Raw genomic sequence first — 27,911 nt, 5'->3', positions numbered from 1 at the left:
AAAAGGGCTCATCTGAACCTCATTTGAAGTTTTCCCTACGTTTTGACATGCTAATCACACAATATCTTATAATAGTTTTTAAATAGATAAATACAATTTATAGGAAGGGTAGCCCTGATTTGTATTCATTCCTATAACTATGTGTGGAGTGTAGACAGTGTGCTTTTTTGCATGTAATGTACATTTTTTTTGTTGTATTTTTGTTATTTTGTTCCCACGTAGCATTTGCCAGTGGAATCCAGAGATTAATAGTGTTTTTACCAAACCTTCAAAATCCATTCCTCTCATACTGAACAGAGACTGAATATTCAGTCTGAATATTCAAAATATTCAGTCTCTGTTCAGTGGTAGAGGATTGGATGTCGATTAACCTACACTAATGAAAGTTGAGGTGAAAGTTTCATTTTAGTGGATTCCTACGACACATGAACGCAGCAGCGGACAGGGGTGAGCTCAGCCCTCCTCGCTGTCTGTATCGATGAAGTTGTTTCAAAGATGGCGGATTTCCTGCCGTCCCGCTCCGTCTTATCTGTATGTTTCCCTAACTGTCTCCTCACAAGCGGCGAGGTAGAACAGTTGCGGAAATCTAAAGAGATAGATAAGTGTATTAATCGAGATAAGACCTATGTGAAAAGGCTAGTAAAGATCTTGTTACTTGGAGCAGGCGAGAGCGGCAAGTCCACTTTCCTCAAGCAGATGCGCATTATCCATGGGCAGGACTTCGATCAGAAGGCCAAAGAAGAATTCAGAGCCATAATATTTAGTAATGTTATAAAAGGTAAGGCTTCGCTGAGCAAACATTGTTTTTCACATGTTGGAGCGGTCTTGTTTTGACCTCTTTATCGGCCACCGACTTTAGTGTGTGAGTATCGTTATTGAGTGGGAAGTTGGTAGCCATGCTAGCTGCAGCTGAACCGATTGGAGGGCACTTTTCTGTCTTCCACAAAGCTAGTCTGGTTAGCAGGGTGAGCGACCAAGAAACGCCCATGTTATTTGTGTTGTCTTCACGGTGGGACTGAAGGGGACGGCGGTACTTGCAGTGTGGTGGTGTATGTTTATTCAGAGCTATCAACATAATATTAATTTTCTTCTTTATCAAAATTGAGTCACACAGAACGTACACAATGGGTTGACAGTGTCCTAGTGTTTTCCCCATGGCTGCTGTTAGCGTCGAAGCATGCTACTCTGTCTTTTGTATGGAGAGAACATGACACCAAAAGCCTTTGAAAAAAGGGCCTGTTTACTGTAAACTTGCCTATCATCAAATACGACCATGGGCAGTAGTCCTATCTAGCTGAACTACAACAGGACTGAAGACTGCAAACATCCTTCTAAAGTTGACACATTGGCAAATTAAATCGCACACTTTGACAGTCTGGTACCAAATTCATATAAAAAGCCATGCATCATCTTACAAATGATGTTTTTCAAGATATCTGTGTTTGCGGCTGGCCAGTAATGAAATGTAAAAATAACAGCTTTTTGAATGAAGATTGTTTTAAAATCAGTGTTATGGCTGAGTGTATGGAAATGTGTGACCTTTATGTCATGGAACAAATAGACAGGTTGTTTTAACTGTCATTGAAGACTTGCAGATCACTTCACTGTGCAACTTTCTATTCTTTATCAACATTTAACAGTCTGCTGTGTCAACATGCTTCATTAATGAGGCAGTGAAGTTGCACATCGCTTCAGGATGCAACCTTAACAACAGACATGTTGCATTATGGGACAGTGGACGTTTGTGTATTTACCCCAGATGGAGGGAAATGCCACTGAGATAGTTGAGCTGTTGCCTTAAAGTGAGTCACAGACCACAGAGGATATCTAAGTGAACCTGCTTGGTGAATCAGATCAAGTAGGGTGTCTTCAGGTCCTTTTGTCTGTTTCTCATATGAATGTGTTCTGCTGAGCAAACCTGGGGATTTTTCCCAATATTGACCTGTATCTCATACATATATTTATTTATATATGTGTGTGTGTGTGTGTGTGTGTGTGTGTATATATGTATATATGTGTGTATATATATATATATATATATATATATATATATATATATATATATATATATATATATATATAAATACACTTTTTTTTTCTGTCACTGCTTTCCACTGCTTTGATGACTTGACAACACCCATTCTCCAGCAACACAGCAAACAACATTGCTTACTTTAGTGATGCATGCAGTTGCTGCTGCTTCCCCATCCACCAAGTGGACAAGATGTCAAAAGTGTCTGAAATTTAGACTTACTCCCAACTTCCTGTGGCCATTCAACACTAAAGTATGAGCAAAGTTGGCCTTGCAGAAAAGCTTTACTCTCAAAAATTAACTACAGGAAGTGTTGAGTTTGCATTCAAACTGGCTGCAATGCTTGTGTCTGTGTTTTTGCTTATTTTTCGGTTCCACATATCAGGCAGTTATGTAGTGACCTTCTATTTGAAGTAGTTGATAGTATATTCGACATCAGTAGTTACTAACATTAGTTCAGTCCACTATAGCTGCTAATATCTGTGACTAATTTCAGGTCCAATCAAAATTATAGGTGCAAACTTGTTAGCTTTCTTTGAAATTTGCTGGTCTTTAAATTAGGCTAATCCCTGTAGTTGGTGTTAAATGTTGATTGTGTATACACTAATTACATCGCTTGCCCATCATCGCCACTTAATCGGACGACGGACATTACAATTGCAAACTGACAATGTCTGTTTAGTGCAGCAGGTAAGAAGTCAGATCACTTATTACGTGATGAGAGTAGGGAAAGTTGACCATGGGCTAAACCAGCTTTAGATGTAAATCCATTAACATTAAAGGTTCAGTTTGTGAGATACTTGAATGTTGAGTCTCATTCTTAACACATCAAATACTGGAACCTTGGGTTGGTAGGTGGGGCTGTATAAAACTCTCTGACATATTTCAAACTTATCTGCTTTCAACAAATGCTGAAAATGTCTTGTCTTGTAGACACAGTTTGGATGAAGATAGCAGTCACTACTAAGCTCACAGAGAAACAGAATTTTCAAACTCAAGAACTCAACTTTGAGGGAGTGCAGCACCTGGACAATCTACACTTGGCACACGCTGTGGTTATCTAGTATTTCATTTTCAAAAGGAAATGGTTGCAAGCATGTTTTGATTTATTTACTAAATGATTACCTTTGAGAGATGAACGTGAAGTGTATTATTAACTTTCATCACTGAGATACATAGAAGCAGTAACAAAAGTGACTGGCTAACCAACACGTACTGCAGAACTAAGTGCAGAAAATAACTCAGTGCATAGACTGTTTCTGCACCTGTTCAGCTGCCTGGACCACAGTAGCTTTTCCTGGAGAGATGTCTTTATGAAAATACAACAGCACAACTGCCCCACCTCATTGTATTCCCTTACAGGCAGAAGATTGTTAAAATAATTAATTCATTATTGTATAACCAAATATACTTGAAAAATGAAAAGGCGGATGACCATCATATCTGGTATAAAAAAAATTGTGCTCCTTTTTATTTTTGTTTAGGGATGCACGATGGATTTTTTAAAACTGATAATTACCTTCCGCTTGCAGCCGATAACTGATCATTTTTTGTTTGCATTTTTATGTATTTTAAAGTGAAACTCTCGCCAAAATGCAACCTAGGCTTTATTTGTGATTGAATATGAGTCAAACCTTCGTGTAAATGCATAATTATGACAAAAGAGGCACTTTTAAGATTTACCGTAGTTTCGTTTTCGGGCACGTTTATTTTGAAAGGGAATGCTAGGGGCACAGATACGATGGCATCAAAATCACTATTTCTAGAACACTAAGAAGGCTCGTCACGACATGAAACTCTGCTTGTAGCATCACCAGGGTCTCTACTCGTGAACACGAGCATTGAGAACATTGTGTACACAGAGTTTATGAAAAAGAAGGTTTTTGAACTACTCAAGTTAGCTGCTGCATCTCCGGCGCGCTGCCGTCCTCGCAGGCAAAAAGTGTCGATCCACAAGTGCGACCATCAGGAAGGAGAGTAATGGTGGGACGCTCCTCAAGCTTGGTTCCATATGAATGCACGGATAATTCATTGTTTTGTCGTTAGCAAAAAGCAACATTGACGTCCACGTTGAAAAGGGAGCCTCTTATTACAAGCAATACTATAATCAGCAGCCGGAAAAGTCACGTGACATCTTGCGTGGATAGTTGTTGCCGGAAGCCAGTATGCTGCCGGTGACCAGAGAGACACAAACACCCATCCCCCATCCCATCTAGAAGCTGTCGTCACTAACATTTTGGTAGAATATAACCAAAAGTGCATTACCTCCACTCTTTCTGCAGCCACTTGTACAGCTCTTGGAATAGCATTTTTTCTCAAAAACGCTTTCTTTGGTTTCCCGAGTGTTGGAGTCATCGTTAAGTCGTCATGGTCAAAGTGGTCACTACAAACTCGGTAGTCCTTCTTTCTTAGCGTGTCGATTGGCGTGTTTATGTTGAGTTGCAAAACAATTAGCCACTGATTCAGGAGATCCCTACTGCACCTGAACGGCAGTCTGTGAAAAGTTTCAGGAATATTACTTTTCATCTTCTTCCCACATCCAGGAAAAGCACAAAAACGAACCATCTTGATTTACGCTACGACAACTTCGGTGTGTCCTCTCGGTCTTCTTCGCTGTTGTGCTGTGTTTGTGTCTCTCAGGTCACCGGTAGCATACTGGCTTCCGGCAGCAACTATCCACGCGAGATGTCACGTTACTTTTCCGGCTGCTGATTGTAGTATTGTTTGTAATATGAGGCTCCCTTTTCAACGTGGACGTCAATGTTGCTTTTCGCTAATGACAAAACAATGAATTATCCATGCATTCATATGGAACTAAGCTTGAGGAGCGTCCCACCATTACTCTCCTTCCTGATGGTCGCACTCATAGATCGACACTTTTTGCCTGCCATGACGGCGGTGCGCAGAAGATGCAGCAGCTAACGTGAGTAGTTCAAAAACCTTTTTCGTAAACTCTGTGTACACAAACAATGTTCTCAATGCTCGTGTTCACGAGTAGAGACTCTGGTGATGCTACAAGCAAAGTTTCATGTCGTGTCGAGCCTTCTTAGTGTTCTAAAAATAGCTGATGATGCCATCGTATCCGTGTCCCCAGCACTCCTGTTCAAAATTACCGTGCCCGAAAACGAAAATACGGTAAATCTTAAAAGTGCCTCTTTCGTCATAATTATGCATTTACCCGAAGATTTGACTCATATTCAATCACAAATAAAGCCTTGGTTGCATGTTGGCGAGAGTTTCACTTTAAAAAGTTCCATCTTTCGGAAACTTGGTGCCAGCTGCAGCAATACTAATACAGGGGGACTGTGATCTGTATTTTCCACCATAAACACACCGACTATATTTGCTGTCACAGACCCTCCTGACCGACCTGCTGTTGCTCTTCTTCAGAGCATCGGAGTATGTCGACATACTGGGCGTCTGAGGGGCAGGCTGACCCTCCACAAGTAGCCCAGTGTCAAAAGCTCTTGCCAAAACCAAGTAGTATGTGTCCAAGGTCAGTGCGGGTGGAGAGGCATGCATATACCCAGTCTGTCCGTTCTGCCTAGCCCAGGGATGGCTAAATGAGGATGGTTTATTATCCTGGGAAGGTAAAACTGGCAATCTACTGTATCACCACCACTGCTGGCTGTTTGTAATACTAACCAACAGCCACAAAAACACAGACACAACCAGAAAAATATTTTGTTAATGTGCATTGTGTTCCCTAGGAAGAAATTTTTTTGGTTTGTTTTTTTTTGGGGTTTTTTGTACATTTTGCAAAGTCTTTTAAACTCATTTGAAAATTCAAACCTGCAGGGGTGAAAATCTAATATCGACTCTGGAGGGCACAATTCCCTGAATTCCTGATTTAGACACTAGCATTAGTGATGATATGTTGAATTCAGCTGCATTAAAACACAGAAGGCAGGAAGAGAGTGAAAGAAGGGTTAGCAGGTTGTCCCCTTCCCTCCATCACTTTGCCCCATACGTCTGATTATAAACCTGTATTAACTTTGTTTTAAGCTCCGGGTGGCACATGGGTTGGTCTCATTTTTCCCTGTTGATTTATCCATGGGGAACTTGATAGAAGATTACTCATCAAAGATATGGTTGTTCATTTTGGTATCGTAATAGATGAATGTAATCTATATTTACACTGGACAGTCATATTAACCGTTCACATTCAATTCTAATTCAATATTTTAAGTAAGCTGGAAGTCTGTTGGTGGGAACAAAACAAATCGCTGTTAAGTGTCATCGAGCACACAATTATCTTCATCATAGTTAATAGATTTATGGGACTTGGTCAGTCTTGCAGTTTGATTTAGTTTTAAAATGTTGAGGGAGAAATCAAAGCAGAGTCAGTCTGCTTCCATCATCTGCACCAGCCTGAGCTCAAAGCTGATGTTGTGCACTGTGTGATGGGAATAACAATAAGGCACACACTTACCAGAGAGAGGAGCTCTATTTGCACTCTCATGATGTCACAGGGGTTGCAGGGGGCAGTTAGACGTAAACTCCCTCTGAATGAGTGCAAACCAGGAAGTGTGATGTTTGAGGCTGGAAAGGCTTGCTCAGCTTCATTCGCAGGGAAGTGACTGACGTTTGACGTGGTTAAACGTCAAAGGAAACGGTTAGCACCGTAAGTGTAATTTCAGAACAAGTGTAAAGCTATTCAGTTGAGGGGAGTTTTGTTAACATGCAGGGGAAGCAGTAGTAGGATCTTTCTGTGACGCACTGTTGGCATCATTGTGCCACATGTCGTTCTGTGTTTAGCAGAGGAGTTAAAAGAAGGAACAGGCTTTTCATTAGATGAAACATTGCTTTGTTATACTGAGGTGAGATTATTTACTGTGATAAAAGGGAAATGAAACCCTGTGATTGATGCCACTGTTGCGGGTGTCTGTTCCACATGTGAGCCTGTGAACACAAAAGACAGAACTGTTGCTGGTAAATGAAAAACTCTGCTTGAAGATGGAAACAAAGCAGGGGGCAAGTGATTTAGCTTTAGTGACCTCTGCAGCATTGACTCTTCTGGCTTGTAGCTTTCAACCAGTATTTGGTTTCTTTTCGTCAAAATTGTAATAATGTAGTCTTGAAGTTGTCTGTTGACAATAATGACTGATGAGACAATCACCAACTTTCTGATGCCATTGCTTTTTTTATTGTTTGTTGTTAAGACAAATCATTTTCTGAACTGTTTAAAAAAATACAAATGTGTCTGATGTATTAATCCACATGTTTTAAAGGAAAATATTTTTCACAGTTAGAACTGTATTATACTGTCATCCAGCCTTATTCTGCTTCCTCCAGCAGTGTATGTTGGTACCTTGCCACATTTGACAACAGTCACTCGGGTCCATCTGCAGTAAAGTCATGTTTTGAGAAGGGGACAACTAAAGAGGATGACAACATGATAAACTCTATAATGATAATCAGAATCAGCCACTCCACTTCTTGTTAGGGTGTATTGTATGGAGCCAGAATGGTGACTTTAAAATTTGGCATCCAAAAAAAAAATTGGCATTGAAAACAAAACCAGTACTGAAAAAAGAAACATTGTCATTGAAACATTTGTATTGAAAACAGTTGTACTGGCATTGAAACAAGTATTGGCACTGAAAAAAGAAAGTAATTCAAATAATTCAAATCCGAAAATCTTATCATTTTATTTTATTGGGATTTTTTTGTATTTTTCAATGACAATCTTCAGATTTTTTCTTCATGTCACTTTTTTTTCAGTGACAGATTTTTTTTACAATGTCAGTTTTTTTTCAGTGTCACTGATTTTCAGTTTCAACTTTCTGTCACTGTTTTGGCGTCGAGAGGGCGGGGCCTGAGGGGAGGGGCAAGTAGAGCGTGGTTTGCATATCATTTGAGAAGGTAATGGCAGCAGCCTGCGGGAAGGCAGGGCTGGACAGTCCAGCCACAATACCGTTGTAGCCGGCTGTCTCTGGGCAACACAGAGTCCAACTACCTCGCAGACTTTTCTTCAAGCTCTCTCCTGATGTGTCCAAGTCTCTGTGGTTCTGTCCTTCTGTATGCGTATGGAGTGTGGTGGTAGTACTGGGGCGCCGAGCACGGAGCATTAGCCACAGTTAGCACAACAGTAGAACAGCCTGTTGCTCCGAGCTGGGGCTGCAGCGCCGACAGCAGCGCTCTGGTCTGCTCTCCGAGCTCTGTGCCACCTACCGCTACCGGAGACCAGAGCTCCCGAGCTCCGGTATCTATATGCGTATGGAGTGTGGTAGTAGTACGGAGCTAATGAGCATTAGCCCCAGCTGTGTCGCTCCGAGCCGGGGCTGCAGCGCCGACTGCAGCGCTCCGTCTGCTCCCCGAGCTCTGTGCCACCGCACCGCTGTACACACATACAGAGACCGGACAATAAAGGAGAGTGCTTGGAGAAAAGTCAGTTGGTTATGAAAATATGTGTCTGTTACTTGATTACAGCCGTCTGTTGTACTTTACTATGAACCACAGTAGCACAATCACAGCTGACTTTCCCCGCACACTGACTTGTTGAGTCTATTCGCTTCGACTCAAAGGAGTCATTGTAGGAATAGTGATATTATTCACATGAACTGAGTTTATAGGGGAGCTCTGGTCTCTGGTCTCCGGTAGCGGTAGGTGGCACAGAGCTCGGAGAGCAGACGGAGCGCTGCTGTCGGCGCTGCAGCCCCGGCTCGGAACAGCAACAGGCTGTTCTACTGTTGTGCTAACTGTGGCTAATGCCTTGTGCTCTGCTCCCCGGTACTACCACCACACTCCATCCGCATAGAGACCGGAGCTCGGGAGCTGCGGGACAGAACCAGATACACAGAGACTTGGGCACATCAGGAGAGAGCTTGAAGAAAAGTCTGCGAGGTAGTTGGACTCTGTTGCCCAGAGACGGCCGGCACACCGGCCCTAACATGGTGTATTATGGCTGGACCGTCCAGCCCCGCCTTCCCACAGGCTGCTGCCATTACCTTCTCAAATGATATGCAAACCACGCTCTACTTGCCCCTCCCCTCAGGCCCTCCCCCTCGATGCCAAAACAGTGACAGAAAGTTGAAACTGAAAATCAGTGACACTGAAAAAAAACTGACATGAAGAAAATATCTGAAGACTGTCATTGAAAAATACAAAAAAATACAAATAAAATAAAATGATAAGATTTTCGGATTTGAATTATTTGAATTACTTTCTTTTTTCAGTGCCAATACTTGTTTCCATGCCAATACAACTGTTTTCAATACAAATGTTTCAATGACAATGTTTCTTTTTTCAGTACTGGTTTTGTTTTCAATGCCAATTTTTTTTTTGGATGCCAAATTTTAAAGTCACCGTTCTGGCTCCATAGTATTGCCATATAGCTGATTTGGAGCAGTTGTTTTAAAGCTGAGCGTAGTGTGTGAAAAACAGCAATCATGGGCAAAGTTGGCCTTGCAGTTAGAATCAACTAAAGGAGTAATATATGAAATTTGATAATTGAACATTTTATTTATCTTTACACCAAACCTTTCCTATATCTGTCTTGTAGAGACAAGAGGAGTATTTCTTCTCTGACAGCCAAGACGTGTCAAACCCTGTCTCTCTGTGCTTGCTGGTGTGTGGAACTGTGTCAGTGCATGGTGCAGGGCTAGCTTCCTTGCTCTCCACAGTGGAGGAGTTACAAGCATCCCTGCCCTTGGTTCCCGGTTCAGGTTCAGGTTTGGTAGCAGTAGGTTGGGTGACGGAATTTGGAGATGCAATGCCTCACCCTCAGTAGGGACACGAGAGAAGTGCATTCACGGCTCAGGAGTGAAACGCATATAAGACGCATTCTTTGTCCCTTTCTTTTGCGGGGGGCAGGGGGTTGCGTTGAACCAATTGAATGGTAAGGGACACACTGCTGTGCTTGTTAAGTCAATGAATGCGATTTGGTTTTGTATTATATATACAGCATGCTTGCCTTGCGGAACCAAATGAGGCAAAAGAGTACACATCATAATGTTGAGATCTGTGTGGTTAGTGTTTCAAACCTCGTGTCAACCTATTAATCCAGTGGTTCTCAATTATTTTTTGTCATGCCCCACCTAGAGGACAGAATTTTTTTCATGCCCCCCCTGAATTGAAATACTAATGAGAATCTGATAATATTTATTTATTTATCTGTATAAGTTGCAGCATTCTGCATGCAATCACCTGATTATCAAAATGGTTTCATGCTATCCTGCCAGAGTTTTTAGGCATAAAACACAAACAGGTCTTTACTCATTTCCAACGGTGTTCACGGTAAACACAAGAGCTATGTAAGCATCGTCATATTTCATGCTCCATAGTTCCCGACCGAAGGATTGGCAGAAGAGATTTGTGTGCTGGTGTCAACACGGAATGTTTTATTTTGAAAAGTAACCGGATGTTATATTGTTATTTCGGCGCTTGACTTCCTGTCTGCTCGGTGCAAAATTCAGCTGAATTGCTGCGTCGTGCTCCTGACTGCCTGAGCTGGACAGAGCAGATACGCAGCGCAGCGGACCTGCTGGAAGTTAACACATACTTTTAAAGTGAAAGTGAAACCTATCGGCTCCGCTGGCGTGGCGGACGTAACGCAGCGGACAGGTATCCAGTGGAAATAGACCTTCGCGTCCCGCCCTGCTTCTCACGCCCCACCTGACAATTTGAGAATCACTGTATTAATCTAAGCATGTATCCACCGACTGTTTATAAAGATGTGGATGCTGTTATAATGTGTTGTTATTGAGATTCTGATTTTTTGCTCTAAATTACATAATGACATAATCACCATCAGCAAATAGCGGACCCTGTTTAGCTCTCACTCGTAGAGAGGGATGCTTTGTCTAGGGGAAGGTTCAATAAAGTCTCAGTCGGGAAGGCTGACTGCAGTGGTGAATTTTTGCCAATTGCCAGAGACAGTAAGTGCAAAATAGTAGAAGGCGATAAACAAAAAAAGATTTTTGCTCTAAATCAGCAAGAAATGTGATGAAGAGTCGGTAGGACAGACAGGATGACAGCTACTTTTCCACGTTTAAATTCGGTATTATCAAGATGCTGAAGATACTACTTGCTACCACATTACTGTTGTTTGGTCCTGTAATGTTGCTTTGTGGGTTGAATTGAAGTGGGTTTGTGGGTTGAACTGCTCTTATTTGATGAGTGAAGGAGCTGTTAGCTGTCAGACTAAAACCCATCAGAATGATCGACTCCTGTCCCGCGCTGCTGGCATTTCTATTCCCACAGATTCCATCTCGCCTCCACTGCGGTTATGATACTACCTTCAGATCACATGCGTAACAAAACTGTCCCCCCATTCCACCTCTGTAACTTAAACACAGACGGTGAAGCAGAATATTGGCGCATGAAAGGACAGTGTGAAAGGAGCTACTGTTTCAGGTCTTCAATGAGGAAAGCGATTTTTTGGTTCACAACGGAAGTAGAAACTTGATATTTTGACATTTAACAGGGCACCAAATTAACTTCTCCATTTGTCACTCCAATGAAAATATAAAGTGTAGATAAATCAATAATAAATAATAGTGTAATAATAATTAAATATAACACAGGTTTTGCTCTGCTGCCTGGTGATTAGTCCAGTCCTCACAATTTACTCTACTACACAGCTCTGGCTATACAATGTGAGCACAAGCCTATAAGTTACAGTCAATCGTCAATATTAATCTATTGCTTTAAAGGTCCCATATCATAAAAAACACGTTTTCTCTGCTCTCTGCATATATAAGCTGGTCCTCCCTGAGCCTGCCAACTCCCAGAATGAGGAAAACAAGTGATTCCTGTATGGTCTCTGCAGCCCACCCACTGGTAAAATGGCACTCCTACAGGCTGTTCAGATTCTGCTCCTTTCGTTACGTAATGAAAGGAGTCATTATCATAGGCCGGCCTCCTCTGCGCAATGATAGGAGATATCAGAGAGGGGGGTGTTCATCCCCGAGGTGAAGTCCGGTGTGTCCAGCGGTGAGACAGCATTGTTTCGCAACGTTGTCACTCAGAGCTAGACACGCAATTGCTCTGTTGTTGGTTGTAATAATCAACATAAGTGCCAATATTCTGTCCCAGCTACAGAACAACAGAAGAGACCGTGGTTGTGTTTCATTTTCAATGACAATGTGCCGACTGCAGTTCGTGTTAGCTTGTATGTGTGTGCTAACCACTTCACATCGGACTGCTTCAGTAACAAGTGTCAGTACAAAGCTGGCTTTGCCTCGACACTTACCCTCGTAATAGGATCAGTCTCAACCATACCGGACCCAGCAACTGCACCCGAGCCACCGATAAGTGTCGCCACGGTTTGATAGTATTTACAGTTGCTGACGAGTATGGTGAAGTCAGCTGGAAATTGGCTAACTAGTTAGCTCCAGTACGGTCCGCTATGCAATGGTGTTTGAAGCAATTTTAATGTTAATAATATAACGAGGGAGCTTGGTTGTTACAGTAAAAAGTCTGGAAACATATGCAGACTGGAGTGTGTCAAACTGGTTCGGTATAAAAATCTCTGCGAGCCATACTGTTACATCCACCGTAAACATTAGCACATGCTACCGTTGGCATAAGGGGCTTCCTCTCCCTGAGAGTGACATAGCAGGAAGGGCTCCCCAAGTAGGCGTTGACAGACGGAGCTCATTAGCATTTAAAGGTGCAGGCACAGAAACAGAGTGCTCTGAATAAAGCTCAGCAGAGCGACTTTTAGACAGCTGGAATTCAGGACCACGGATGTGACCTTTAAATCTTGTGGCCCATTAGTCCTGTCTGAGAGACCAGATAATCTAGATAAAACCAGATAAGACTAGATAATCATTGTCTTGTTTTACCATGAGTGCCATCTTAACAATATATTGTCTGGTCTGTGTGGTTGAGGTTGATGTTGGAAAACGTGATGGTTATTTCATGCGCCCACATGTGAACGCGTGTGCACACGCAACGTGGTTATCTTTCCAAGCTGTGGTTCATTAGTGTGGTTCACTGGCATTTATCAGACATAAGAAATAGCGTGAGTTCAGTGTCTTTGAGTCACTGAACAGCGCTGGAAGTGGCTGGTTAGGGCTGGGCGATAAAACAATAATGATATCTATCGTGATAGACACGTGATCAATTTCAATAGAAAATACGTTCGATAAATTCACTGAACTCCGTTAGAAACAGGTGATCTCCAAAATACAGTGCGAGGCCCAGTTGTTGGACGAGAGGTTTATGCACGCAACTCTGTTTTCTTTCGATCAAAACGAAACTTAACAATTTCAGACACAGACACAGACCGTAGAACCTCTGTATGGGCCGTTGCACTAATGCGTAGGGATACGGAGGTTCTACGGTTGAGAAAATGTAGTGCCAAAAGAAAGTGCGGTCTGACGGCGATGTAAAGCAGTGTGAATTTTCTCTATACAACATACACTTGCAATTATATAGATTTTTTTAGGTGAGCCTTGTTTTAGGTGGTTAGAATTCGCTTTGCATCTGGACTCCGTTCACTGCAGTACAAAGCTGAGCGTCTGGGCTGGAGCAGCTCTCTACTTCTCCAAACTGAGGCTGTGCAGATCGGTGATTACGGTAGGGAACAGACCGACTATAGATATACTTTATATGACCCCACTTCAAAAAACACGAACTATCCCTTTAACATATTGTCACGTAGCAATGTCAGGTTCTACACTATTTTGTCTCATGTTTTAGATTCTGAAATCTTGAAAATGATTTTTTTTTTTTTTTTTCAAAAATCTCACCTGTAGTCACCAAGACAGAAAGACTGACTGACAGTTAAAGACACTGTGCCGAAGCAACAGCACTGAATGTCTTCTGTAATTATTAAGCCATGTTTCCATTTTGAATATGGTTTATATTATTAGCATGTTAGTTAGTAGGGTTGGGCAATCTAATGATTATCATCATGGTAGGACTGTAGACACTATATATTGTCTTAGATTTTGGATGTCATTCTATGATGATATGACAGAAGTCTTGCCTTTTTTCCTGGTGCTAAAGGTTGCATTACAGTAAACTTTAGAGATGTGCTGAAGCCACCTGTGTTTGTACGAGTCTATGTTTCAATTAATCTTGCTCTACTTGCTGATACATTATTCGAAATTCCTCCAATCCTGCCTTAAGTGTTAGATCAGGTATGGTATCTGATAGCACATAATTGATTTATTAGAAAAGGGACCCTACTACTTCCCAGCAGTTTACCATACACCTGTATGCAACTGAACAGATTTTTTATCACAGGTAGCTAATATCCCAAAATGTCAAGCAAAATATGTTACATTAGTCACATAAAATAACAAAACAAAGTGATTTCAGCCCTGGTCCCTGGAGGCCAACGCCTTGTATGATTAGACAAAGTCAAGTTTGAGAGGCTCATGTGTTGTCAAGTCCAAAGCAAGCCAGGAAAGTGCATGAAGGCTGCATCTTTCATACCGCTTTTCCACCAAATTTAGCAAATCAACAAAGTTTTTTTCACATTTCACTTCACAAATGCGTTGGAAACAGTTGTAACAGAAGAGAAGACATCAATAGACCCATTGTGAAAGAAGCATCTGTAAAACAATGGATACATTCTCTTGAGTGCCACAACCCCCACGAAATGACTCGTTTCTTTGCCATAATTTGAACCGTTCCATCAAATAACATTTGGAAAGTCAAAATTATTCCCCCCCATTCAAGTTAGTCGGGCACTAAACCCGTAGTTTCCGACCCAGTCGGTGATTTAGGTGTTTTCATAGCTAGGAAATCAGCAGCTTTCACAGATATGAACAGGGCTCAACCTCCAACACTGTGTCCAGTAACACGTACTCCAGTTAAACATCCTTGAATAGACCAACCCTCAAAATCTGTCCTGATTTATGCGCAACCACAGGATGTTGATAACACGTCATGACTTTGCAGGTCTTACGTTTAGATCAAAGCTGAGCCAAGGTAATAAAAATCTATATCTACTGGGTGTAAATACCAAGTTCACACTTTCCCGTTGCACACAAAAGACGATCTTGTAGACGGACTCAATCCTTGAGCTGTCCACACACACACACACACACACACACACAGCAAAGGAACATAGCATATTGTCAGAGCAGGCTTGTTTAAAAGGGTGAAGCAGAGTTCACAGTGCCACAATGTAAACTCACAGCCTCAGCTCACTGCTCATCTCTGCAATCTTAACTGCCTGGGCCAAACAGTTCTGCTAACTTCAACTGAAATGACCTTTTTGTTGGAGTTGGTCAGTATTTGACTAGATTTAAGGTTTTGTTTCAACGTTTGTGATACAGAAAGTTTACAGTTTGATATCGGCATGGCTTTGTCTTTGAGAAAAAAAAGTATTCAGTGTTCCTTCAACACACCTCAGTACAGAAAAAAGGTTTCACAATACATTTAGATTATCAGTAAATGCAGTAGTTTCCCTGGTTAATTGTTATCCATAAGGTGAAATCCTAATAAAAGCAGGCTGAATACACTTGTACAAAATGTACGAGCCTTTTCAAATTTAGCTGTATTAGTGTGAGCATTGTCTTTTGCCTGTATGCATATTTTTAGTCTTAAACCATTTTTTTTACAATTTATTTATCAAGACTGATTATAATTGCCTATGAAACTTTCCCTGCCCACAGGTATGATATCACTGTGTTCACCTGCTTTCTTCTACACTGTCATTGGCCCCATTCACACTACCGTTTGGATGCGGGGATCCTGCGGCCATTCTCCGCCTCCGCCTGAATGTCTCGAAGGCGGCAAGGGGTGAAATTTCGCTCCGGCGCTGATACGCCTCTGGAGATAGTATCAGAGGCACAGTATTGGCGAACTGAACCAGTGTGAAAGTTTAAGCCGGCGTCACGTATCGAGGGCGTTTCGGTCCTCAGGTCCTTCACTCAACTAAATAAAGAGAAATGCCGCAGTTCTATGTGGAGAAGTGTGTCCTCCTGTCTGTCATAGTGCCTGTCGTACTGACTCTTCGTGACATTTCTACCTGAAAAACAGTGTCAGCTCTCCAGACCAAGACTTCAGTGAACTTTTCCCCAGAAAACAGCCCCCCTCCCCACGAGTGAGAGAGTCAGACAGCATCCAGTTCACTGATGGCAATTATGAAATTTAGAGAAAAAACGTAACTTCCTCACTTTCTAGGATGTTTGCTGGGTCAGGATCTCAATCACTGCACATTATGACATCATCCATATGATTATAAACATTCAGCAGGTACATGTTTAGATTGACAGAAGGACACCTGGGGAAAGACCTTGAAAAAAACAGACGTCATCATCATGATGTGTACCATCAAGCTGCTTTAGCAGCCGCAGCGCCAGCTTTCTGTGTGAATTACACAGCGGTTCTTCTTTACGCCAGCGCTCCTCGACTTTGTGTGAACAACCAATGGCAGAGAATTGGCAAACCGCTGCTGCGGTGATATTATGTGACTTCTCTGTGTGAAAGTGGCCAGTATCTCTCTGCACCACAACATACCTTAATAAGACTTATTTGCATTGTTGTTGTTAGTGTTGTGTTGATCTTTGAATATTTATGTTCATGTATTTCTTTATTAATGTGGTCTCTGTATATATGCCCTTTGGAAATAAATGTTATTTTTATGTAATCAATTTTTAATTTTTTTTCATAACTGTGTTGTAATGTAATTGCTGGAGTCATGAGAATTTTCTTTTCCAAAATTTCCCCATTGGTATTGATAAAATGTGAACATAACTTTCATTTATACTTTTTTGCAACAGGTACCTTTATTTTACAAACAGTATTTTATATCTCTGAAGATATGTAAACTAAATTAAACATCTGTATGCATTGCATAGTAAACATCACATGTTGGTTGATGTACAGGACATGAGGTGTGTGCTTGTTGTCTATTTTGCACATTTTTGGCCAGGACGACGAGCCTGTCTCATACCTCTGGCTTGAGACATTCCACCATTGTGGCTTTATAGCACAAACCTGGGGTCCAAAGTTGTTAGCATGTGGATGAATCTCCAGCTTTTCCACTGTATATACGGGCACAATATCTTTAGTGATATGCAACCTGACTGCATCTGTAACGGCTGTCGACCGAGCCCCTTTCTTCTCATACGGAACACAATGATTAAATCATTCCGCTAATGATGACTGCATTTTAGCAGGTGTTTGTGGGCTGCCGCGGTCTTGTGCATCTCGTAGTCAACAACAAGTGTCCCACTGTGATACATGTGTCTGTTTGAGATGCTGAAATAAATGAGTCGGTTTGCTGCCTTTAGTTGCAGCAGCCTTTAAACAAACTTTGCAGTGGACTGTGGTTTGTTCGAGGTCTGACACTACAGAACCAAACTACTGACAAGACGGCGCCTTTTTAGGAACAAACTTTTGGCTCGTTGCCATGTTGTTGTGTTTGTTTCTCTGTGGAAAGTAAATGCGGGGGGAGGGCGGAGCCCATGGGCAGCATTGGCGGAGCAAGTAAAAGAGAAAATCAATTTTTTTTTTTTTTTTTTGAATCGTCCTAAACTACGAACTCGAATTCAACAATTTTACTGATTTATTGCTCAGCCCTATGTTAAAGTATAACTTAATACAGATTGTTGGTAATTGTACTCTCGCGTTAATCCACCACCATCAGGATACCACTGATTCAGCATTATTCAGTATAATTTTGTAATGACAGAGCTTCTTCAGTGACATACAATACAATTTTAACATGTGTCTCTCTCCTGCTTTTAGGTATTCGAGTGTTAGTGGATGCTCGAGAGAAGCTACACATCCCATGGGGCAAACCATCCAACCAGCAGCACGGAGACACCATGATGGCATTTGACACCAGGTCGGCAATGTCCCACGGTCATGGCATGGTGGAACATAAAGTTTTCCAGCACTACCTGCCATCCATTCGGGCCCTGTGGGCCGACGAGGGCATCCAGAACGCATATGACCGCCGGCGAGAGTTCCAGCTGGTGAGTGAGAGCGTTACTTGTTTGATGTGTCACCTAGGGCTACAGATTTAATTGAAATGTTATCAAAATCATAATATGCATAAGTGCTAAATTTAAATCATGGAAACTGCAGTTTTTGAGAAAGGTACCATGTGTGACCAAATAGCATTATAAAAAGTCCTGTAGTGCTGCAGAGATACCCTGGCCTACAAATCTTGGTCTGTTTAACTATTTAAAAGTTTTTTTGGTTTATCATTCGTACTAGTAGTTCAAGGATCATTTAATTTTCTTACACTACAACACAGGAATGTAAAACAAAATGTAAATTGTAGTTGCTTTATGCTACACAATTAAAAAATAGAGGATGAGTTCAGGAGTCTCACGGCCTGAGAAAAGAAGCCGCTCTGTAGTGTGTTGCTATTAGGGGTGGTTAATCGGCCCAATTTCCCGATTCGATTCGATTCCGATTATTGAAGTCTCGATTCGATTACAAATCGATTTTCGATTATTAACAATTATCGATTCGATTTTCAATTATTAACGATTATCGATTCGATTTTCAATTATTAACGATTATTGATCTTTCATTTAACATTGAATCAGTCAGCTGCTGAATTATTTTACTTCTCTTTTGAGTAACACCTCACAGCACCTTCAATATTGTATAGTGTAACTGTAATATCAAAATTATTATTTTTTAATTTGTTTTAAATGTAGTGTTTCACTGTTAAAAGAAAGCTGCCAAGCTCAGCAGCCGGACTCATGTTAGAAGCATTGTTGGTGACGAGAACCAGGGCGTGTTTCTCTATTCCCCTCTCGTCTGCCATTGCTTTGAGAAACTCACACATATTTGCGCTTATGTGGCTATCAACCATAGCTTTCGTCTGAAGTACGTAGGACATTAGCTTCCATTAACTGCTGACATAATGAGCTGTAACCGTCACATATGAGACTGTAGCTCTGGATGTCCAGGCATCGCAGGTTATCGCTACCCTGTGAGCAGAGTTGAGGGACACTTGCACGGAAAGGTTTGTCTCCTTGTAAAGATTTGGAATCGTTTTAAGTGTGAAAAAGCTCCGGGATGGAATAACATATCTTGGCTCCAGACTGTGGACCATGTAGCGGAAGCCAATAAGAGGAGTACTCCAGTTTGTATCACTATTTTAAAAAAAAAAAAGTTTTTTATCGATTTTTGGAAATTTAATAATTGAATCATAATCGTCAATATTATAATCGCGATTAATCAATAATCGATTTTTTTTCACCACCCATAGTTGCTATGATAGCGGATACTTCTGTATCTTTTGCCAGACAACAGTAGTTTGAACAGACTGTGGCTTTTTGTCCTGGCCCTTTTTTTATTGCGCCTCTGTAAAAGTTGCCAAGAAAGGGCAAGGGAATTCAGCCTTCTGAAGTTTCCTTAGGACTTTTTTTAACCAGGGTGGTGATGTGTGATGACCCAACACAGGTTCTTAGTGATTGTAATTCCAAGGAACATATAATTGTTCATCTGTTCCACCTCAGCTGCCGTGATGTAGAAAGGGGTGTGAGTCTTCGCCTCCTTTTGTCTTAACAGCGATGATGATGGTGTCGTCAGTATGCTTCAGTATGCTTCACAGTGGAGTTGTCTTGATTAAAGATGTTCCGATACCATTTTTTCCTTCCTAATACTGATTCTGATACCTGGGCTTTTGGTATAGACCAATACCGAGTACTGATCCGATACCAGTGTGTGGAAGAAAAGAAAAACCAAGAAGAAGATTTTTTTTTTCTTTTAACAGCTGTATATACTAAACATAACACAAAAAGTAAGGAAATTCGGGTTTGCCAGATTATTTCTTTGTGGTAACAATGCTTCTTGGCAATACATCTTATAGTGTTGGAAAGTCTTTTTATTTCCCTTTTTAAATGATGCCACATCTGTAAGGAACATGCATTTGTGGGATGAGCAGCAGAGCTCAGTATGTGAGTTATACCGATGAAAAATTTGCTAATTCTTCCCTGCAAAACAGTTTATTCTGCTATTGACTCTTGTTTGGTGGATTGGAAGATTGAAGTCTGAAGAAACAAGACACATTAGCGATTTAACAATTGATTTATTTAACAAACAGGAGCATGTGGAAGAACCATACACAGTCACAACAGCGTGGTGCAGCACTACACTTGAAGGGCAAATGTTGACACTGATACTGTGTCCGCCCCGTGTGCAGACTCAGCAAAGACATGGGCACACATTAGAGTTCCACATGTTGGTAGTAAAACTGACTGCCTGCATGTCTTTCAGCCTACATGAAATGTGTTCCCTCAGTGTTTCATAAAGTTTGGGGAGAGCAGTTTCGTTGTGTTCTTTCACGTGATACGTTTGAAAAGCTTTGTACGGTTGCTGGTGTTGAAATTCGGCAACATTCCTGCCACCACTCCAAATTACAGCCTTGGATACTGAACATGTTACTGTTTTACTGGTGGGGATATTCAGAGCAAAATATTGCCAAATAGCTGACATGTTGCTAGCTCCGTCTGACTCATCTGAAATCTTCTTCTTTGCCGCTCTAAAAACAGTAGCTGTCAGGGACAGCACAGCGCAACTTCCTGTGTTGGCTTTTAGAGCAGTGAAGAAGATTTGATTTCCGGTGTGTAACGTTAAGCAGAGCTAACGGAGCTAAATGGGAAGTAACAGGGTCCAGTTTCTAAATTATGTGGCATTGGATCGGTGCATAGATTCATGTACTCGCTGATACCAATACCTGCATTTTAAACAGTACCGGCAGCATTCCCAGTACTTGAACTGAAATTGGAATAACTCTCCTCTTGATGTCTGCGAGTGCAGTCTATGGGGGTCAGTGTGAACCGGAGGGGGCTGAGCACACTGCCGTGGGCCGTTACAGAGTTAAGCAGTAAAGTAGAGGGAAAGGGAGAATTTTATCACATTGTGTAGCCCTAAATTTGTCATATCTCTGACCCATGTATAGTGTTTGGCCTTCAACTCCTGCTTCAATGTTTGGTTCATAGTTTATCAGCCATATAGCTTAGTTTTGCCTCTATATGCTTGAGAGTGTAGAATGTCCAGTGAGTACTTGTGAGAGGGCTGAGGTGGCTCTGAGTTTACAGAAGAGCATTGACAGTAACAGATAAAGGTTCCTCCTCACAGTTGATGAGCGGAGCTGCAGCTGCAGAGTGCACACAGACAGACACATACAAGCTAATGAAGGGATGCCTCTCTCTCTGCTCTCCGTCTCTCTCCCTGCCCACGCCCTTCCTTCCTCCATCTCTCCCTCAATGCTCTCCACAAGTTTAGATTGTGGTCTGATAGCGTCTTGCTCACAGGAAAATGAGCTGTAACTGTCCTGCTGGGAAGTGAGTTGGTAAAGCATCTGTTTGGAGCAGCTCCGATTCAATTAGTCTTTCACATGTCTTTATGTCAGATAATAACAGGCTATGATGTTATTTGATAAGCTTTCCTATAGATTCACCTACTGATGTCCTATGTTCCTAAAACCAACAAGTCATATTATGATCTGTAGAGGGAAGACATTTGATTTGAATTTGAGGTAGCGTGTCCCCTCAAAGTTGTCGTGAGGCAGGATTTCCTCATTAGAACACCACTGTTGTCACTGCTACCACTGTTTCCCACTGTTGCTCTGATCTCAACCAGACGATCCCTGCCTGGTAAGCATCCGACATACATGGGTGTTAGTGATGTCACTAGAGCTGAAACTTCTGACCTCTCATGATTAGTTTGGATGCTAGTTGACAGTGCTTGTGGCTTTGTTTTTTGATGTACTTCGATTGCCTAGCCCCCCCTTTTATGATAAAATAATGTTAATAACCCCAAATGAATCTTCTTGGTAGGGGACTCCTCTAAAATGGAGCCAGCAGCACTGCTGCTTTCACTTTCAGCAACCATGCTGCTTAAAATGGTCAGTTGTTTATCTGTCAACATGGCAAATTCATGATTTGAATAACTGTTATCACATACCCATATCTATCACATAATAATGAGAAATGGCTACTTTTTCTTCTTAAAAGATTCTCAACTGTAAATGTTTTAATCTTCTGATCTACAGTAACCTGATTATCTTTGGGTTTTGGACTACCGGACTAACACAAGGCATTCGAAGATGTCAACATGGCCCCTTTGCCAAACAATTAAATGATTAATCAAGAGAACTATACTTGAATTAGTTGATAAGGAAAAAGTAGATGTGGCCCCAGTCTACTGACAAGCAGAAAAAATGTTGATGTCTGATTAGGCTGCTGTTGCATATCATAACAAACTTCACACCTGACTGTGACTGACAGGTGTCCAGCTGAACAGTATTTAATGTATAACAGCTCTGCAGTCATAGTGAGTTTGTTTTCCCACTCAGTGATGGCGAGGAGGTGGTATCACATGAAAGGGACATTGATATAACTCAGTTCCATATTGAAATGGAAGTGAGAAAATGACATGTGAAATGTGTTGACATAATATGTCTATCGTGTCATATGGCATTGTAGGGATTAAACACAGAATTCTGAGGAAAGTCATCGTCTCTCTCTGTCTCTCTTTCTCTCAGGGGGAGTCAGTCAAGTATTTCCTGGACAATTTGGAAAAGCTTGGACAGTCGGTAAGTCCCACCCACACTGCAGAAGCTCTACCAGTCACAGATCTCCAGCAGGCAGGACGGCAGATGGCAGATTGTTATGATAGCACTCATCTAGTTTGTTGAATACAGAAGTGAAACTGTTGTCTTCCTGTCCTCAGTCAGGTCTCCACACCAGTTTGTTCCAGTGTACACTCACTATATTAAGCACTGAGAAAAGCAGAAGTTTCCCTGCTCACTCTGCATCATCCCCCACCCAGGTTCATATTGGCCAGTCAGAGCCTGTTCCAAGAAACAGCGGAGATTTTTCTACACAGGGGAAACAATTGTCCGTCAATTTTTCACCAGTTATCTGTATTGTAATGTGCAGTGCTACCACACACACTCTGAAATGGCTTAGATGTGTCAGAAAATTGGTTAGAAAAATAAATGAAAAGATCTGAGAAAAAAATATATACTTTGAAGAATTTTTTAAGGATTTTCAAAGAAATGGCCAGATTTAAAAAAAAATTAGTTTAAAAGACACAAAAAATTGAATAACACATTATCAATTGAGTGTAAAACAACAGCGTTGACATTATGTCAAATTGCTGTGTACTGTGTTATGTTGAATTTAGCATGCTAACCAGGTAGCTGCAGCCCGTCCTCTTTTGTAATGGACCAATAGATCTACCATGTCCATGGCTAACTGAGCCATGAGTTAATTAGCTACAGCCACAGATAGCTAGCAGATTGCATCAGCAGGCAGCAGTTGTTGGTTACTCTGCTGATATGCTACCCCCATGTTTGTTGAGCAAAAAACAACTAATGATTTGTCGAGTCAACTAGTTAGTAGTTTAAGCAACTAGTTTAAGCAATTAGATGACTAGTATTCATTTAATCATTTAATTTTATATTTTTGGGGGGCATCAGGAAATGCTTTGGGTTCCAAGGCTGAGATAGAATCTTAGTATTAACTTATTAACATGAAAAATGGTTATTTTGTCATCCATTTTTGTGAACCCAAACCCAAAAACAGTGGAAACACACACAGCTCATGGATGCTTTGGGGCAATTACGATACGATTTGGTTGTTAAATTATTTCAAATGGATCGAAGAGTATATACAATATTATTTCCCGACAATGTTTAACCTTAAAAAGGTCATTAGGAAGATCCATAGTTGTTTGTGCTTCACAGTATACAAGTAACTTAGGAAACATTATTGGTGTGTGCTCTCTGTACTGGATTTCCTACTTATGATGTTTCTGTAGCTGATGCTCCTTTCCTATTGTGTATGAAGGAAAGCTGTGTGTGCATGTGTTTGGAAAAGGTGGACCTTTGTGAAAATATCTGTTGTTTGTGTGAGCGCACACCAGCATGGTCTGTGTCAGCGATGAGTCATCACTCCTGGAATGTCATGAATTTCGATCTGCGTTGTCAGAGCACAGTGACCCCTACCCACATTTAAACATGATGGGGAATATTGTGACATCATGTTTGGTTGAAGATGCACTTGCTTTATTTGCCCTGTTTTGATTGGCCTTATTATTCAAAGATGAGTGAACAAGTCTCTCTCACACACTCACACACTCACACACACTCACAGTCCTGAAGCCCTACATTTGTTTATGCACTGTGGTATTTCAAGAATGCAGTGTTAAACAGGGATGTTCCCAAAGCAGCGGCGTGTGTGCACTGTTCTCATGAGGAACACAGAGATATGCATTACTTCCCGCTACTCCTCAAGTTTCACAGATTATTTTTGTGCGTGTGCGTGTGTGTGTGTGTGTGTGTGTGTGTGTGTGTGTGTGTGTGTGTGTGTTTGTGTGTTTGTCTGGGTGTGTGGGTTTGGTTAGAGAGTTTTCTTCGTATTATTTTTGATCGGTGTCTCTTGAAGATACTCTGTGTACCAAGAAAAAAATGCCCTGTTCTTACAACCTTAAAGTTTACCAATGCAGCTTAAACTCATTAATATCAGTGCACATTTTGATGTAGATATTGGATAAAATCTGTAAATGCCTGTCAATAATAATATGATTAACCTTAATAATCTGCTTGCAGGACTACCTTCCCAGCCAACAAGACATCCTCTTAGCCAGAAAGCCAACTAAAGGAATCCACGAGTACGACTTTGAGATCAAGAATGTGCCCTTCAAGATGGTGGACGTGGGCGGTCAGCGCTCCGAGAGGCGGCGCTGGTTCGAATGCTTTGACTCAGTCACTTCCATCCTCTTTCTCGTCTCCTCCTCCGAATATGACCAGGTAGGCCAGCTGGAAGCCACACATAGGCCATGCAGATGCATAGAACTCATGAATGTCACGGAATTGACAGTGTTATAGTCTACTCAAACACACCAAAATGTCAGAGTAAGAATAAGATAATTGAATTCAAGGGCATAACATCACAGATCTAGCGAAATTCTACATCACCTCACTCAAGTACTGTAGAAACCTCTCCAGGAACATTTATGTGAAATCAGGAGCTTTAACTGGAGTTCAACCAGAGGAAAAAAGATCCAACTTAAATGTGAAGTATGTAACACTCACTGCCACTAGACCGCCTGCACCTCAGACCTAAACAAATGTGCCTGTTGTTCACTCAATAAAATGTAACTGTCAGACTAGGCAGCACCTATCATATATGCATCAAGATTGTCAAAGTATAGCCTATTTATTGCCTCACATGTTTTCAGAAACATGTTAGTGTACTGTTTAGCTGTAATATGAGAAAGTTTGTGACCCAGCTGCCATGTTGAAAATGGATGACGAAGTACAGGGAGGGACCTCACATGCACTTACACTCATGCTTGCATGCACTAACATGCTTGCATGCACTAACATGCATGCATGGCCACTCTGGCTACCAGAAATGAACAGAGACACAGAGATTACCACTGACACAGAAGGGAGTATGACATCCTTCTCTGTTCAGAATGCCATAACTCCATATCTTTATATAGCAAATAGTTGTTTGCTTCTATATTAATATTATAAATCTCATATATTTAACCTTTTCAATCTGAAGCAAAGACATTGTGGTTTCTAAGGTACAGTAGGTACAAAATGCAAGGAAACCCCTTGGCAAGAAAGCAACAGAAGACTCTATGATGTTTAAGTTGTGGAAAGCACCATATACATCATTACCTACACCATGGAGGTTAAGTTTATGTTTTCTCACTTTCTTAAACATTTTGAGATACAGCTCATACCGGACATGCACTGTCACAATCACCTATGACCCCAGCACAGACATCTGTACTATCATACCTTCAGGTGCTGATGGAGGACCGGCAGACCAACCGGCTGAGCGAGTCCCTCAACATCTTTGAGACCATTGTCAACAACCGGGTGTTCAGCAACGTCTCCATCATCCTGTTCCTGAACAAGACGGACCTGCTGGAGGAGAAGGTGAAGCAAGTTTCCATCAAAGACTACTTCCCCGAGTTCTCGGGCGATCCCACAAGCCTGGCTGACGTCCAACGCTTCCTGGTGGAATGCTTTCGCAAAAAGCGCCGCGAGCAGCAGCAGAAGCCACTATACCACCACTTCACCACAGCCATCAACACTGAGAACATCCGGCTGGTGTTCCGCGACGTCAAGGACACCATCCTGCACGATAACCTCAAGCAGCTGATGCTGCAGTAAGAGGACTGACCAGGAGGAGGAGGAGGAGGAGGAATGGATGGATGGATGGGTGGAGGCAGACAGAAAGTGGGTGACAAGGTGCCTTAACCCCCACCACAACCACCGCCAGCCTATAAAGGGATCAGCTAGTGTCCCTCCACCCATGCATCCTCCTTCCTTGACTATGACCCGCTCCTCACTTTTGAACTCTGACTGTGTATTGAAGCCACCACTACTACCGCCATTCCCCCACGCTTGCTCTCTGCCTTATTGAGCTTGTTCACTGTGACTCGTAACAGCCAGCTTTGGCTCAGAGCCCAACCACCCTCTTACCCTTGAAACCACTGTAAATGACCTCTAACCCCCATTCTCTGCCCCGTCCACACTGTGCAGTGGACCTCCTCGACATCTTTTATGGTATTTCCTCCCTATGTGTCGCTCTAATTCACATCTAAACACTGTTTTTTTTCTATGCTGCTCTGACCACTGTTGCTAGGGTGGGAGAGGGGGAGGAGCTCATTTTGAATTGTTATTACTGAGGAGCTGTCAAAGCCAGCGACATCAGTGACTGCTGCCAGGTGTTGCCTTCCTTTTCACCACTGCTTAGATTTTGTTTCTGGATTTGCTCCCCACTGTCGCCTTTTGATGACATCACTGGGCTGGAGTGGGGATTTCCTCTTAAGGCAGTGGAACAGGAAAGAACACACACACACGCACACAGATAGGAATTCCTGTTCCACAGTCCACTTAATTCTAGTTTTCTAATCATTTTGCTTCTCTTTCTAATATATGAATATACTGTATGTACCTATGCATTTTTCTTTAACTTATATTTTAGAGGGGTTTACACTTTTGTGGATTTGTGACTGCTGATGGACTCTGTTACAGTTAATTGTAAAGAGGCGGGGAAGGGTATGAGACCACAGACACAAACAGACAGACCACTTGTAGAATTAAACACCACGCTGTAAGGCTAGCTAGTGAAGTGTTTAGAGTTACACGTTGTATTTAGCTGTTTCTCAGGGCACATTGTGAACCACTTCTTTGTGATTTGAAGTCAACCACAACTTCCACATAAGTCAAATGACAGATTTCAAGGCGTCTTTATCCCTGTAAAACAAAGTCTGGCCATCTTGAACCAGGACCATATTTTATCAATACCAACAAGACCTCATGCCCCCATTTCCACTCGGTATTGACATGTGATCTGTATGCACATGTCTTATCTGGATAATGACCGCTGCTGAAAATTCAAATGACATAATACAGATACAGATTAGATGTTAAAGAAACATTATGCAAGAATTGGCCATTTTTACCAGATTAAATTATTTCTCTTATCTGACCTTCTAACTCAATCCATGTTTCCCCCTTCTTAGCTCCCCCCATTAATGTCCTTCATGGTGTTTGTCCCTCTGTTATGATGTCCATAAATGCTGCTATTTCTTTGGCCTGTTGCTTAGTTTTTAGTTTTTGTGCCCATTTTGGCACCACTCTCCAACAGCATTCACTGCTGGGTCCCTTCTGCTCTGGGCCCTAAAAAGCCCAGTCCTCTTGGTGGTACAAAGCTCCTGTGTAACATTACATAAACATTCCCCCGGTACCCCAAGGGCCCAGTCTAGCTAACAGCAGCTTTACCAGAGGTGGAGGAAGTACTCTGGTTTTTAACTTAACTAAGATCTGCGTTACAATGACAAGTAAATGTACAAAAGTATTGGCATCAAACCATTAAGTACCAAAAGAAAAAGCAAGGATCTCCCCAGAACGCGCAAACGCCCGTCAACGTCAGTCCGGGGGGGGGGGGGGGGGGGGGGTATTCCACCG

General features: G+C 41.8%; 1 protein-coding gene across 1 annotated transcript; it reads left to right on the top strand.

Annotated features, from left to right (window-relative positions):
* Positions 1–449: 449 nt before the first annotated feature.
* Positions 450–27,537, top strand: gna13b (guanine nucleotide binding protein (G protein), alpha 13b). The gene is made up of 5 exons (XM_030407737.1): positions 450–778; positions 17,690–17,919; positions 22,455–22,505; positions 24,525–24,725; positions 25,737–27,537. The coding sequence occupies exons 1-5, from the start codon at positions 496–498 to the stop codon at positions 26,106–26,108; spliced, it is 1,137 nt and encodes a 378-aa protein (XP_030263597.1). The 5' UTR covers positions 450–495; the 3' UTR covers positions 26,109–27,537.
* The last annotated feature ends 374 nt before the right edge of the window (positions 27,538–27,911 follow it).

The sequence above is a fragment of the Sparus aurata genome, chromosome 23, assembly GCF_900880675.1.
Source record: "Sparus aurata chromosome 23, fSpaAur1.1, whole genome shotgun sequence".
Taxonomy (NCBI): Eukaryota; Metazoa; Chordata; class Actinopteri; order Spariformes; family Sparidae; genus Sparus; species Sparus aurata.
The sequence above is the reverse complement of the archived record's forward strand: the minus strand, read 5'-3'. Positions and strand labels throughout refer to the sequence as shown.

Excerpts from the sequence above, each read along its gene's own strand:
- gna13b (XM_030407737.1), top strand. The coding sequence starts at position 496 with ATGGCGGATTTCCTGCCGTCCCGCTCCGTCTTATCTGTATGTTTCCCT. Across the intron at positions 779-17,689 it reads ATTTAGTAATGTTATAAAAG|GTATTCGAGTGTTAGTGGAT; the intron begins GTAAGGCTTCGC and ends TCCTGCTTTTAG. Across the intron at positions 22,506-24,524 it reads TGGAAAAGCTTGGACAGTCG|GACTACCTTCCCAGCCAACA; the intron begins GTAAGTCCCACC and ends ATCTGCTTGCAG.